The 14,100-nt window shown below is 47.7% G+C and overlaps 1 protein-coding gene across 1 annotated transcript; it reads right to left on the reverse strand.

Moving 5' to 3' along the window:
* Positions 1 to 7,659: 7,659 nt before the first annotated feature.
* On the reverse strand, positions 7,660 to 13,549 carry spry4 (sprouty homolog 4 (Drosophila)). Its single transcript, XM_057054787.1, has 2 exons — positions 13,310 to 13,549; positions 7,660 to 11,647 (listed from the first exon to the last, which is right to left on the reverse strand). The coding sequence occupies exon 2, from the start codon at positions 11,594 to 11,596 to the stop codon at positions 10,457 to 10,459; it is 1,140 nt and encodes a 379-aa protein (XP_056910767.1). The 5' UTR covers positions 11,597 to 11,647; positions 13,310 to 13,549; the 3' UTR covers positions 7,660 to 10,456.
* Positions 13,550 to 14,100: the final 551 nt, after the last annotated feature.

Raw genomic sequence — 14,100 nt, forward strand, 5'->3', positions numbered from 1 at the left:
AGGTAAAGTCAAGGAAGCAGAGTGCTCACAGAAGAAGACGGAGGTAACAGAAGTGCTCGCGCTCCCTGACAGGAATCACATGTTACGACCACTTAACGATGCAACATCACGTGAAACAGTAATAACAACCACCATTCGGTGTGCATGGCGACCTTTTCCCCTTCCTGTTTCCAATCTTTAGGTTTCAGCTGGACTCGTTCAAACAAGTTCTGAAAGTTGCGATTATAAAAACGAAGCTTCCGAAATTCAACAGCGATGTCCAGTTCATGAGCAGACATTATGAATTCATTAATAATTCATATATACACACAAATATATCTCATACTACTTGATTCAAGAGAGGAAGATACCAGTATCACGTCGGACCAATACTCCAAATTTAGGCTGCTATTGTGACATTGTCCTGCCGCAGAAGAGCTAATTTTAGACTCAAACAGCCCAGTGGTGAAATATTCTCCACCAGGAAAAAGAGTCTTGATACGAACTTTGTGTTGAGTTTAGAAGGCCGACTGTCCCTTCTCACAAGTAACAGTGATGCAACAGCGGGAATTCTTTTAAAATCGCTATTTCGCCAACTGATCTCTCCGCTAAAAACTAGCAATAATTTATTTCCTTGAACTAAAATGCCTTTGGATTAGAACTTGTACACGCATTCAGTCCCTGAATGACTGATGATAATTTTCCCTACTGTGTGTGTGTGTGTGTGTGTGTGTGTGTGTGTGTGTGTGTGTGTGTGTGTGTGTGTGTGTGAATAGGTCCAGTCTGCACAAGCGGCTTGCTGCACTGTTTGGTCGTCCCACCAGACACAGGAAGTTGGTGTCCCGGACGTTATTGTACTGCAGGACAGAGGTGTCTTTGTCCCAGCTTGAGGTTGCTGAGCAGGTGCTCTCTCTGTTTTCCCTCTCTGTCATTCTCTCTTTTCTCCCCCTCCCTCTCTTCCCTCCTTCATGTATGCTTTTCAGTGCTTCTGCATGTTTAAATATCACCACCGTGCAACTTTAGTGTCCAATATCAAAGGGCCACACGGCACCGGGAACGTCTGTCTGCAGGGGTAACCGCTGCAGCCCCCCCCCCCCCCCGCCAGCCTCCGGTACTGGCTCAGACTCTTCTTTTCCTATAGTTTGAGTCCCCAAATCCCTCCGTGTTGATGGAAGGATTCAGATCATCTGTTTCAAAGCTTTCGGCAATATATTCTGAATGTGGTGTGAGAGGAGGGAGGCGCAATCACGCCATGGCAACGGCCTTTCTTGTCATGCCACAGACCCCATCCTGAGAGAGAGGACGCCGTAGTTGTGGTGTGAAAAGTGCGCCGCTTCAGGATCAATCATTAAACGGAAAATAACCTTTTTCCAATATGTGGCTTCAGCTCCCACAAAGTCGCAACTGTAAAATTTGTGTTACCTTACGGGGCGTTGGGAGCCGCCTGCCTCTGTCTCTGGTTATTCAATAATTACAGTTGATTTGTGACATCAGCAGCAGCAGGACGGGGCATTGGTCTCCTCGTTACAGCATCATAGGCCATTGGCAGGAAAAGAGAGGGCGGACTGGAAATGTGTGGAAGTATTGAACAGCACCCACCCACCCACACACACACACACACACACACACACACACACAAGCGCACACAGGAAAGAAGAACGTGAGAAAAGAACGGGATGGAGATTAGCACACTAATCCAATATCCGATGCTCCTGGACGGAGGAGCGGCTGTTGAATGATGTTTGTCTCTCTCTCTCTCTCTCTCTTACACACACACACACACACACTCTGAAGGAGCCTTTTTGTGAGGATTTCTGTGGGACCAACCACATCCTTGGTTCAGCCACACGTGCACCAAAGGCTTTTGCAGTCAGACCTCTGCCACAGATTCTTCAGACGGCTGCTAATGAGCGGCCAGCCTGCGCTAGGCTAGTTCCCCTCATTGTTATTTGAAGTATTATCAGAAATAACCGGTTTCATTTAAGTGCTGCATGAAGTTTCCCCATCACCTTTTTTGACCTGTGCCCCACATTTCCGGGATCACTTATGTGTTTCCCAGCTGTACATCTGTGACCCGCCAGAACAGAGTGCCGGAGAAGAACTTCACGGGGAGGGAAGAGGTCAGCCAAGAGGAACACAAGAGTGCCAAAGGAGCTTAAAGAAAACATAGAACCGTGGTGGGACATGCCAAGATACTCCCGGAACAGCAACGCAGACAAATACACACATACAGACCAGCGCATAACTCTCACATATCTGAGAAAACATGGCTCGATCTCTTTTTTCTATGCCTATAAGGTGCCCTGGTGTGAGAGTCAGCCGTTGCCATGGCGATCTTTGTAGTTGCTCACGATATTGACTAAACACACGTGTGTTAACAGGAGGAAGAGGGCGGCAGAAGAAGAGGTCGCTGTTTAACTCTCAACACCAGAGTTGCCCTCTTGTCTCCCGGCCTGCCCCGGCCCTGTGGTTGGAGCGTCGCCCCCTTTCTCGTGCAGCTTTCCAAAGAGTTGCATTCTGACATCGCTAACATTTTTGCATGCTAGCTTCTAAAAATGTACCAATCCTCAGTGAACTACTTTATCTTTGGTGTTGTCATTTTATCTGCCATTACTTGCAGCGTGTCAAGTGTTTCAAATGGTTTTCCTCTCCTGTAAAAGCTAATTACATGTGAGCAGGGAACTTTTTTTCCCCCTTTCCAATTTCCAGTAAATATCTGCCCCTTCTGAATCTCACAGCACCTCCCTCAGTATCAGAAATTCCCATCTCCATCTTAAACACGCAGGAAACTCAAAACCACAAGTCAAACTGAACATCAAATCACCTTCATGGGTCCAGGAAGACAGAGGGAAAAGCCTCAACTGTGGACCCAAGCTCTTATATGATTGTGTACGCACACACACACACACACACACACACACAATGGTGCTGACTTCCTGTGAAGTCATACCTGTTACATAAGTCTCTCTCTCTCTCTCTCCTTTTGTGTTTGTGCTGACAGAATAGAAACTGGAGCGAGGACCAACAGGCAGACATGTGAATGAAGCAGCTTTAACCTTCACCATCTTCAGAAAGAATTCTATTGAGCAGCTTGGAAGAAGTTAAATAGATTTTTTTTGCTTGTTTCCTCTGCAGTCAGTGAGAGTTCACTTTCAATAACAATGCAGGAATGGCATGAATATTTATATACTATTAACATTCTTCAAGGTCTTCTCGTGGGATTTTTTTCCTCCCCCTCCTCCTAAAGCAGATGTTTCATATGTTCCTACTCACAAAAGCTATCACCACCAGGTCAGTATTTTACAGTTTGGATGGAGATTCTGACCCCTGTGAGCTGATATAAGATCGGAGAGGACGTGGAAAGAGGTCAAGCAGGTCTGGAGGACGTCGGCTGGATCCTGCAGGTCCTGGTGCTTGAGTAAATATGAAACACTCACATGTTCTAAGATCCTCGACCTCTTCCATAAGAAGGTTGATTGCTCGCTCTGTTTATGTCAGTATTAGGTGTTGGGAGAGAAGCCTCCAGACAAATATATGAAATGTTATTGTGGCGGAGTTGGAGCTGCTCCAGAGGAAGTGCTCGGCTCTGACAATGCGCTCACCAAGAATGCACCGCGGGCCGCCGCCAAGTGGGCGTGTCGCTTCTCCGGGGTCGGAAGCCAAGTTTAGACGGTTCAGTCCTGGACCCTCGGTGGCCTCGGGGTTGGGGAGGGGGGGCGTCCTGGCCCGCTGTTGTTCAGAAAGATGGAGGAGAAGGAGGAGAGGAGGGAGAGGGGTGCAGGTTTGTGTGTTCCTGTAAGCTCGGTTTGTATGGGTTTGAATGAGTGTGTTCGTGTGTGTTTTCTCTTTGAGAGGAGGATCTGAAAGGAATGCAACTGTTCCTTTACACATGTCCACCCCCCTCAGGCAGTTACAGAGCCTGCTGAAAACAGACACGCATCCGTCTCTCCTTCATACGCACACACACACACACACACACACACACACACACACACACACACACACACACACACACACACACGGTTTGTGGAATGAAAGGAAGTATCAAACTACACCGGCAGAATACTTATCAAGACTGGGGAGCAAAACTGCCCATTTAGATTCCAGAGTTTGACCGCATAACTTTTGTTATTCCGATCCCACATAAAACAGGATCGAAAAATAAAATAAAATACACGTGAAATATCACGTTTAGACTCTGGCTCCATAAGAATATTCCTCTCACTTTTGGACTCGGAAGATGGAGCCAAATCCGATGCATTTCACTCCGAGGACATCCGGAATTTGGTGTCAAAAACACATTTGATGGCTTTGAACCTTTTTATCTATCTTGTTTTTGAGGCCTTTTGGGGACCTGAAACCCCTCCCCGAATGCGGCCTGAGCATAATGGTGATATAATGGGAGAAGGCAGTAAAGAGGCCGGGCTGGTGGAGGCCTTGTGCGGCAGCCTGGCAGAGCCTGGTGATAAGAAGCTGAAGCCTGCGTGGCCTCTCTGAGGGGAAGTGATGCAAGACAGTAGCTCTTTGTTCGGTGGCATTAGTTGGTCCCGTGCCAGTGGCCCCGCTGAATGAAACGGACTGGTTGGCTTGTTTGCTGGCTGGGTGACTGGCTTCATGGCGGACGGGCTGACTGCCTGGCTGACTCACACCAAAAAAAAAAAAAAAAAAAAAAAAAAAAATCATGGCTAATCTCTCTTTTCTCTTGCCCTTTTGTGCCGGTTCTCCTCTCCCGTCTCCTCCGGCCGGTGTACTCCGGGAAGGTTTTAAGATAAATGCGACATAAGCGAAATAAAACGCTGCAGGTTTTCGGTCTCTGCAGCGAACGCACAATGACGGCCATTGTTTGGGTTTTGGAACAACAACGGCACACAGGAAGAATCCGGAGCGGTTGTGTCCTGTTTCCCTCCAACTGTACCAGCTCTCTCTTCGGCTCCTCGCCGTTTCCAGCTTGTTTTTCCTGCGGCGGAATCCATCCTGTCACACTTAGGTTCATTTTACTTTTGAATCCTGCAGAGGAAATAAAGGAGGGGGAGGAGGGGGGATCTCTGTGTACTCACACATCTGTGTAATCATCATGTGGGGTTCTGAACCAGACCGGTTAATTCACCGATCTGCACCCAAACACACCATCTTACTCTCGAGTCCCCCAAAAATATGTTGCTAAGCCGTCCAGATGGGAGTTCCTCACAAATATTCCTCACAAATATTAATGTGCTCCCCCTTTTTTTAATATTTCAACCAAATGGTGCAATGACAACATAGTGTGGACTTAAAAGAGGAAATAGGTACCAGTTCCCTTAAAGAAGATGAAGGACTCTAACACTGTAATGTGTATTTTCAAAAGAAAATGTGTGCACATGCATGTGTGCATGAGTGCTGAAGACGAGTTAAGCTGTTGAGGAAGTAGTGGGGGCAGCGTGACAGCAGCCAGAATGTCAGAATCCGTTCATTTCTTTGATGCTGCTTTGATCTTTTTTTTTTGTTTTCCCCATATTTCAGGTCCCACCAACATGATAAGGTGTCTGCGGCGGAGGGGCTACGCACATCTTGGATGTGTTCGTGCACATGCGCGCACACTGGCATTAGTCAGGCCTAAGGGTCAGTGACACACGTTTACGGGGGGGGGACAAAATGACCTCCCTCTTATCTGTTGCTTTTAAAGGAACACGGTGCACCTTTAGTAAAGTAATCATTAGTTGAATATGTAAGAATACCTGCTTGTGCAGCCACAGGAACAGCTGACCTGTGTGTGTGTGTGTGTGTAATAGTGTGTGTGTGTGTGTGTGTGTGCGTGTGTGTGTGTGTGTGTGCGTGTGTGTGCTGGGTGTGACGACCTTATTTTAGTGCCGTATCGCTGTAAATGAAGCAGTGTGTGCAAACAAGCAGCGCTGCTTCTCTTCACAAACCCCGCATGGTAAATCCATTGCGATAAACTCACCCCCCCACCCCCCACCCCACCCCCCACCCCCACTACCCCACCCAGCATTGCATAGTCCGCCGCAGCCACCCGTCCCTTTAGCGGACGCAGCAGGCCAGAACGCGGCGCAAACAGTGATTTGCATGCTCAGTCGGTGACCCAGGCCTGAATCCTCAGCAGCAGATAATGAACGGTTTCCCCTCTGCCCCCCCCTCCCCCCCGCCAGAGCTTCCTGTGTTGATGATAAGTACGGAGATGACAATGTAGGTGTGGAGGAAGTCAAATGCAGGTGTGTGTGTGCTGTCCCAGGTGGGTGCTGACAGACGGGCAGGCAGGCCGGTCTCAGATCTGCTGGGCCTGGTGCTGCTGCGCCTGCAGGGCTTCTGCAGCTCAACCTTCTCTCTGAACTGGAGCTTAATTTTTGTCTTCTTTTCTCCTGCGTGCTGTTCCCCTGCACTCATTCTCCACGCCGTCCATTTGTTCTACTCCCCACTCCCAGGTGCTGCTGGGTAAACACCCAGGAAATAAAGCGTTATGAGGAGGAAGGAAGGGAAACACCTCAGGGTAACAGCAGCACAGGTGGGCCGGGGGTGACAACAAGGTTGTGTGAGTGTGTGTGTGTGTGTGTGTGTGTGTGTGTGTGTGTGTGTGTGTGTGTGTGTGTGTAAACTGACTTCCTTCTTGTTTATAGGGGTGGTCTGTTTTAATCTGGATGTGTAACATTCCTTTCTTCCAAAACCCTTCCTTATGAAGCACACACATAGACACAAACACAAACACATATACTCACATTCCTATCTTTGTGGAGACTTTCATAGACATCATACATGATCTAATCCTAACTAAAACCTAGTTCTAGCCTCAACCTTTACAGTTGGTTGAGGCCAGAATTGGGTCTTAGTCTTAATCCTTAAATAGTCCTCAATGTTGTTGGGCCCAGCAAATGGCCCCACTTTGCTAGTAGCATGAGAATTTTCCAACTCTCACACACACACACACACACACACACACACACACACACACACACACACAACACACACACACACACACACACACACACACACACACCACACACACACACACACACACACACACGCACACATTTATAATTGTGTCTTTGTAAGGACTCTAATAGCCATAAAACACACATCACAACTACACATTCAACCACAACAACCTTGAACCTAAAACTTAAACCTCAAACAAACCTTTTGGGTTGTGAGGACCAGCCAAGATGTCCTCACTTTGCTAGTTCAATATACATTTTGGTACTTTCTGTGTCACAAACACAAACAACTCTGTTGGTTAAATGAATCAGCAGCCATATGATTAACCCAGACACATCCACTTTTCTATTTACTTGTATAAATTAACAGCACTGCACAATATGAGCCCAAGTAATTGGCTATTATTTCACATCCTTCTTCCCAAGTAATTTAGTGAAATATTTCCTGTTGCTTATTTCGTTTTTACTGCTTTTATTTGTCCCTCAGTGCCCTCAGAGTGTTTTATAGAGAGCCGTTTATTCAGACACAGGAAGGGAGGACTTCAGCAAGCTTAAGTGTCGGCCTAAACCAACCAAATACCGACTAAACTCTGTAAACGTGCTCTTTCATAGACTATATTTGTGCACCGAATACTAAACTTTACTTGTAGAGCTGGACACTAGTGATCCAATAACATCTGATAATAACAAATGTGCGTGTTGGTGAGAGTGTGAGTAGTTTGAAATACTCCTTAAAAGGAACGACACAACAGCCAGATATATTTAACAATATATATTTCCATTGTCAATGTACATTCCATTTCGACATAAGCTTTCTTCACAAACAAAGAGTTGGCATCTAAATAAATACTATATAAAATAGAACTTCAAAATAAATATATCTATAAAGGGAACCTTTTATATGAGAGTTTTTTTTTCTTTTTTCGTTATATCTAAAGAAAGCGAAAGCACAGATCTCGTTCTTATTCCCCAACATTGACACTTGCAAAGGCATGAAGGAATGGAGTCGACATTCTGTCCCCTTTGGGCTGGACATGAAGACAATTCCGGGGCCCATGTGTGAGCGACACAAGCTGGGGGGTCGCGGGTGTGTAAAAAGTCACAGCGTCGTGGCGCCGTGAAGATAAAACAGGTCGGTTGTGTTTGCGATTTCCATGCGTTGGAAGGCGAGTGTGAAGTTAAAGTCTGAACAGAGTTGAGCAAAAAAAGAGAAGGCAGCGACTGAAAAAACCAGGTCCGTGGTTAAAGAGGAACAGGGGCAAGAGGGGAGAAAGGAGACTGGTCTCTCTCTCCTCCCCGACTCTGTGGTATGACGGATGTTATGTGCAGCAGCTGTGTTTGCCAATCAAGGCCAGGGGTGTTTGTGGGACAATTTCTCAGGGAGAGGGAAGAAGGGAAGAAGAGGAAGGGGAAAATAAAGTGAGAAAGAGAGAGCCGAGACACTGAGCAGTAACAGCAGGAAATGGGTTGATCCGGATAGGGGCAGATTGTGTTCCCTGTGTGGATTCAATGAGTCCACAGTATTTAGGACTCAGAGAGGAACCGGGGAATTAGCTTAGCCTCTCGACTGCTAATGAGCCATGGATAGCATAAACAGCGGGAGGGTTTTTTTTCCTCCTCTGTTTCATTATATTGCCGGGGCGCACTTTTCTAAATCAAGTGCTAGGGACTGAAAATTTTTTCTTAACCCCCTTCCCGCACATTCCCCCCTTCTGGATTCTCATGACCTCGAAAACGTCTTTCCCTCCAAAATACATATCTAATATATTCTCTATATATTTTTGTACTGAATTGTAGTTATATGTACCATGCAATCGTTCAAGGACATTTAAAGGTCTCTTCTAAAGAACACAAATTTTCGTGAAACTATTTACAGCAAATTATATTTCACCTGCATAGCTCTATTACTAAATATAATGTGAAAACATCTGTGACATCTGCTGCCCGCCGACTAGGCCTTTCACCTAGCAGCACAATCGCTCTTCACCTTTTGGCACCTTTCTCTCTGACTGAATTGCTAGGTTTTAAAAATATTGCCTCATACATTCAAGACTAAGGACAGTGTGTCTATCAGCTTTTCTTTTTTCCCCCCCTCTTGTGTGATATTAGCTTTGTGCAACAAGACAAATGAGCAAAGTTAGGCACCTTCATGGAAAATTACGGGTACAGTATGAAATACAGGTTACGGGGGCCACAAAGACACTTTGCCTTTGTGCCAAACAGAAAAGGCCATCTGTATTAAAGGGCAGCATGCTTTCATGAAGCAACTGCTGTCAACACCAGTTGGCAACAGAGCAGAACACCTGCGACAACAGAAACAACAAGCTACTGTCGACTAGCTTCCTTTGGCAAAGTCCTAGGAACCTCATGCAAGCCACAAAATAGACTTTAGGAGTAAAGGACAAACTATGATTAATGCATCTATGCAGCATAACAATTTAAGAAGACGGCGCGTGTAAAGGGGGCGGGTGGTCGATTTAGTGCACGGAAACGTAACGCGAGATAGCTGAGGTGGTTAATACTGTGCTTTAGTACGTCTTGTAGGGGGTTTGCGTCGCTTTAAAAAGATTGTGCAAGTGGCAGTTTGAGTTTGACCAAGGCCGATCGGATGCTCAACGACTTCTCTTGTCTGCCCCCCCCCGCTCGCTGTCACTTGCATTCCCTCCCCACGCAGACCTCAGTCTGTCACTCTCGTAGCTTACTTAAGTTATTCACAATTGCCTTTTTTTTGCCCTTAAATTTGTCTTTGCATCCTTGTGCAAAGAGGAAGTATACCGGGCTATGAGGCAGTTTAGTAACATGCTGTAGGCCAAGTTCTAAAGAGGATTACTCTAACAGTCCCTGAGAAGGTCGGGTGTACTTTTTTTTTTCCTTTTTAGATCTTTTTTAAGAAAGAATATGCACAAATCTTCACAACACGTTGAAATTTAGCATGGTGGGTGACCATTAGATTACAGCATGCAGGTCATGACATGCATTGCCTGTGAGGTGACTGGTGAACATTGTTCAGTCTTTCAGAACCTCTTCGCTGCACCCCCCCATCCCAAACCACAGTATGAGCGCTGACTTTTTTCAGTGGTACACTCCGGCTGTGTTGTTGGGGTTGAGGGTTTCCTGCAGACATTTATATCCCGCGTGTAATTTGATGTCATCTGTGACCCCAAAAAAACGGCTTCCGGTTATTTACCTTTACAAAATTAGCTGTTAAATACAGAGCAGCAAAGGGGTCCAATGACCTTGTGCCTTCAGCCATCTTCTCATAAACATCAGAAAAAAACACCAGTCCCGCAATTTAGTCTTCTCTTGATCTTTATCACATCTCATTGGGGCTGTTAGCTTTCCCTACTAGCAAACACAGCTCAACCCGCCCCCCCCTTTTTTTTCCCTCATCCACGCTTACAAACATAGGTCGAAGAAACATTTAAGTACCTTTGTTTAAAACAAGTCATCTTCCAGCAGACTAATGGGGCAGTTTAAGGGAGAATGTTGGATTGTCCTGTCTACAGAGCAAGTACTGCGTGGTCCTGTCAACTGCCAGCCAGTTTTGTCCAGCATCATGACCCCTGCTGCTTCTCCTGCATCCCTCCTTTCGCGCTTCCGCTTTTACAGGCTGGGATGCTCGAGCCGCCTTGCAAGTTCTTGCAGCGGCAGCCGGGCCTGCTGACGCTGTCGTAGCACTTCTGTCCCAGTTTGGCCAGGCCCGTGGCTGGCAGATAGCAAACCAGGCAAGGCAGGACGAGGGAGAGGGCGGCCATGAAGGACCAGCGTGCGCAGCAGTTGGCCTGGGAGCACGAGCAGGGCTTGTCGGCGCAAGAGCCCTCGTCGTCCTCGTCCTCTGTGCAGTGGTAGAAGATCCCTTTGACCAGGCACATGCAGGTGGCTGCATCCACCAGGCTCTGAGCAGAGCACAGGCACTCCTGGTTGCAGACCCAGCAAGAAGGTAGGGTCCGGGGGAGCGTACACTCCGTGCATCGGCACTTTCCACAATTCTCGCAGAGAAGGAGGTGCTTCTTCTCGGCTGGGGAGGAAGGGATCAGAGGCAACCCCTGCTGACCTCCGGTGGTGCACACGCCTCCTGCTGGAACCTTTCCAGGCTTCAGATCGAGCAGTTTCGAGGAGGGTGAGCAGGAGGAAGCGGAGGAAGAGGAGGTGAGTACTTTTGATTCAGAGGGATTGAGGCAACCGGATGTTCGGGTAGTGATTGTGTTGACGGGGCCCTGATGAGGGTTCAGGGTTGGGTGGTTGTCCACTGTGGGGGTTGGGGCAGCGTGGTCCAACAGCCTTTGGTCGGACGAGGTGCTGCTGCTGCTGCTGATAGAGCTGGGTCTACCATTAAAGGAAATCCAAGGGTGGGTAGTGGTGTCCTGCTGGGGGTAGGACTCACACCGACCCTGCTGAAGGTGCTGATGTTGGTGATTGTGATGGTGGTTGTGATTCGACCCCAGGAAGCCCTCCTGACTTTGGCCCAGCCAGGTGATTCTTCGGCCGGCCAACTTCTGGCACGAGGGCTGCTGGGATACGACAGCGGGGCTGTCGATGTAGTCGTTTTCCACGTGTGAGGACTTGATCTGGTCTATGGGGTAGATTGTGGGTGGATGTTGCAGGCGGCCATAGGGCACTCGGCTCTCTAGCAGGGGTTGGGAAATTAGGGTGGAGGACACTCCTGGGATGTGGTGAGGAACCCTGGACTCCATGTGTAGGCTTGTGCCTCGCACGTCTTCACTCTAAAGCAGCATTTAGTGACACTGCAAAGACATAAACAAATGGTATTTAACTTTATTGACCATATCCACTCATGATCAAAGTTCCACAGGATTTAGAAATCTGCTTATTATATCATTTGCAAAGGAAATCACATATTTGCGTAAAAATACCCTCTGAATGATGATTTAACGCACCAAACTAATGTTAATAATGACCCGTCAGAAGTTATTACAGGCAAGAACATCAAAGTGAAGCCTTATTTGTGTTGTGTGGGGAAATTTGGCAAAAATCTGAGTTTTAAAAATGATCTTGACCCTTCTCTGCATCAAAAAAACTTCCCAACCTCCTCTTCTTTATGACCGACGTTAAAACACTGGAAGTCGGGCTGTCTGTGCCTCACCACTGGGCTTGAATACAAGATATGCAACAAAAGGTGGCCAGAAAATAGACTTTCATGAAGACAACAAGCAAAATCGTCTCTTACAGAAATGGTCAACTGACTACGGCTGTGGGACATAAATGCATAATCAGTGATCAGAGGCTGATCTGCGCGCGCGCGCGAGCGAGTGTGTGTGTATGCGTGTGTATGCGTGTGTGAGAGAGAGAGAGAAAGAGAGAGAGAAAGGAAGAAAGAGAGACCTGCAGTTTTGTGAATGAACTCGGAGGTGCATGAATCACAGCGCTCCAGGTGAACCTGAATGAAATCGGTTTCGTCATTGATGAGAAAAAGACCGAAAGAGGAGCGAGGAGCGGGATATAAGAGAACCAATTGGACAGAACCCGTCCAGTTTTTTTTCTATTCGCGATGGTTTAGGGTTCGATGAATCTTTCACGTCTGTGGATTATTCCACAGCCCCGATTAATTCACGGACCGTTTGATTATCTGAACGTGTCAGTCGTCGACGTTTTTCTCACGTCGTTTTGTGATGTCCCTGAAATTCGCGAACGCCTGGTTGAAAAACCTGTTGCGACACTGCTGGCACGGACGCAAGCGTTTGAGATCGCCAGATCTAGACGACTGGGCTCCAAACCTGGGCTGTACAAGTGTGTTAGTGCGCGCGCGTGTGTGCGCGCGCGCGAGATATGTGAAGGGATTGAGTCACATAAACCGGAGGCGTTCGCTCAGATACCATGGTTCGACGCGCATTCTAGACTAAATGTAAAGGATAAAAGCGCGACATCGATGCGGGAAATGATAGACGTGCCACCAGACGGACGCCTGCGCGTCACCACAGCTCTATTGCTCACTGGTGCCGTAAAAGTTCTTGATTAAAGGCTATTTTCGCACAGCGTTTGGAGTTAGGAGCGCGCATAAAAACACCTGACGCGTCCGATTTGATGCGCCGAGCGGGCGGTTGACGCGGAACGAGGTCGCGGCGCAACCGAAGCGCACGGTGGCTGGAGATTCAGGTGGGGGATATAAAGGCATTCTGTCAGCACTCAAATAACCATGAACGAGCGCGATCAGATGCGGAAAGCACTGCGGCCAAAACATTTTCATGGAAGTTGAGAGCAGAACGCAGTTGGTCGCGTCCGTGCCCTCACGCTGCTCCGTGCGGTTAAATATTGACTCGGAGCGCAAACAGGCAGATTGTTGCAAAATACAGTGTGCAGGCGCGTTTTCCTGCCAGTGCCCAGTAAAAGTGGGTTTAGATGCCTTAACTCAAAAGTTAACCAAGCGCTACAGGCGAGAGAGCACTTACGGTGGGTTTAGGATAAAAATTTCATCGCTTCATCTGGGCACGACGTTTTGCGCGCAGGATATAGTCCAGTCTGAGCAGGCGGTAGCTCCGGGGAGGTTGCGTGAGGTGTAAGTCCAAAAAGTAAGAAACTGAGAGGTCTAGTGCACTATTCTCCACTCCGGAGTGCGTAAAAGGCGACTGCGGTTGTGGACGCAAAGCTTTGGATGTGATGTTGCAACCACCGAGGGGGAGGGAAGTGAGTTTTTATGAATGGGAGGGAAGAGAGGAAAGGAAGGGGACGGCACTGCGCAGATGCCACAGCTTTTTCCCCCTCTCTCTCTTTTTGTGAATGGGAGGGCAGAGCGACTTCGAAGGGCTGAAATGCCGAGGTTACATTTTTATGAATGGGGAGGACTCCGAGCTTTACTGCGCAGGCGCGAGGTCCAGATTTTTATGAATGGGGTAAAAATGGGGAACGAGACAGTGCGAGCGAATGCGAAGAGGGGGAAAGGGATGTAGGTTTTCTCATTACGAAGGTAATGCGGGCACTGAGTTGCATGAGGAGTCGCCTCGTTTGGCTGCGGTTTGAGCCGGTGGATGTATGTAATACTGGGCTTATTTGGTTATGTTTAAAGAAAGACACGTGGCTGCATTGCGTAATAGGTGGGGCAGTTTCCACAGCTGTGAATCCGAAAATCCAGAATCGGATTAAAATGTATTATTAGCCCGTTCGAGTGTGACAGAAGTGGGCGCGATGAAGTGTCGCCTGAGCGCTGTTTTCCATTTAAATCAGGTCGCCCTCGGCCAGGATA

The sequence above is a fragment of the Takifugu flavidus genome, chromosome 14, assembly GCF_003711565.1.
Source record: "Takifugu flavidus isolate HTHZ2018 chromosome 14, ASM371156v2, whole genome shotgun sequence".
In the NCBI taxonomy this organism is placed as follows: Eukaryota; Metazoa; Chordata; class Actinopteri; order Tetraodontiformes; family Tetraodontidae; genus Takifugu; species Takifugu flavidus.

What these genes read in the sequence shown, in the direction of transcription:
- spry4 (XM_057054787.1), bottom strand. Translation starts at nt 11,596, where the DNA reads ATGGAGTCCAGGGTTCCTCACCACATCCCAGGAGTGTCCTCCACCCTA.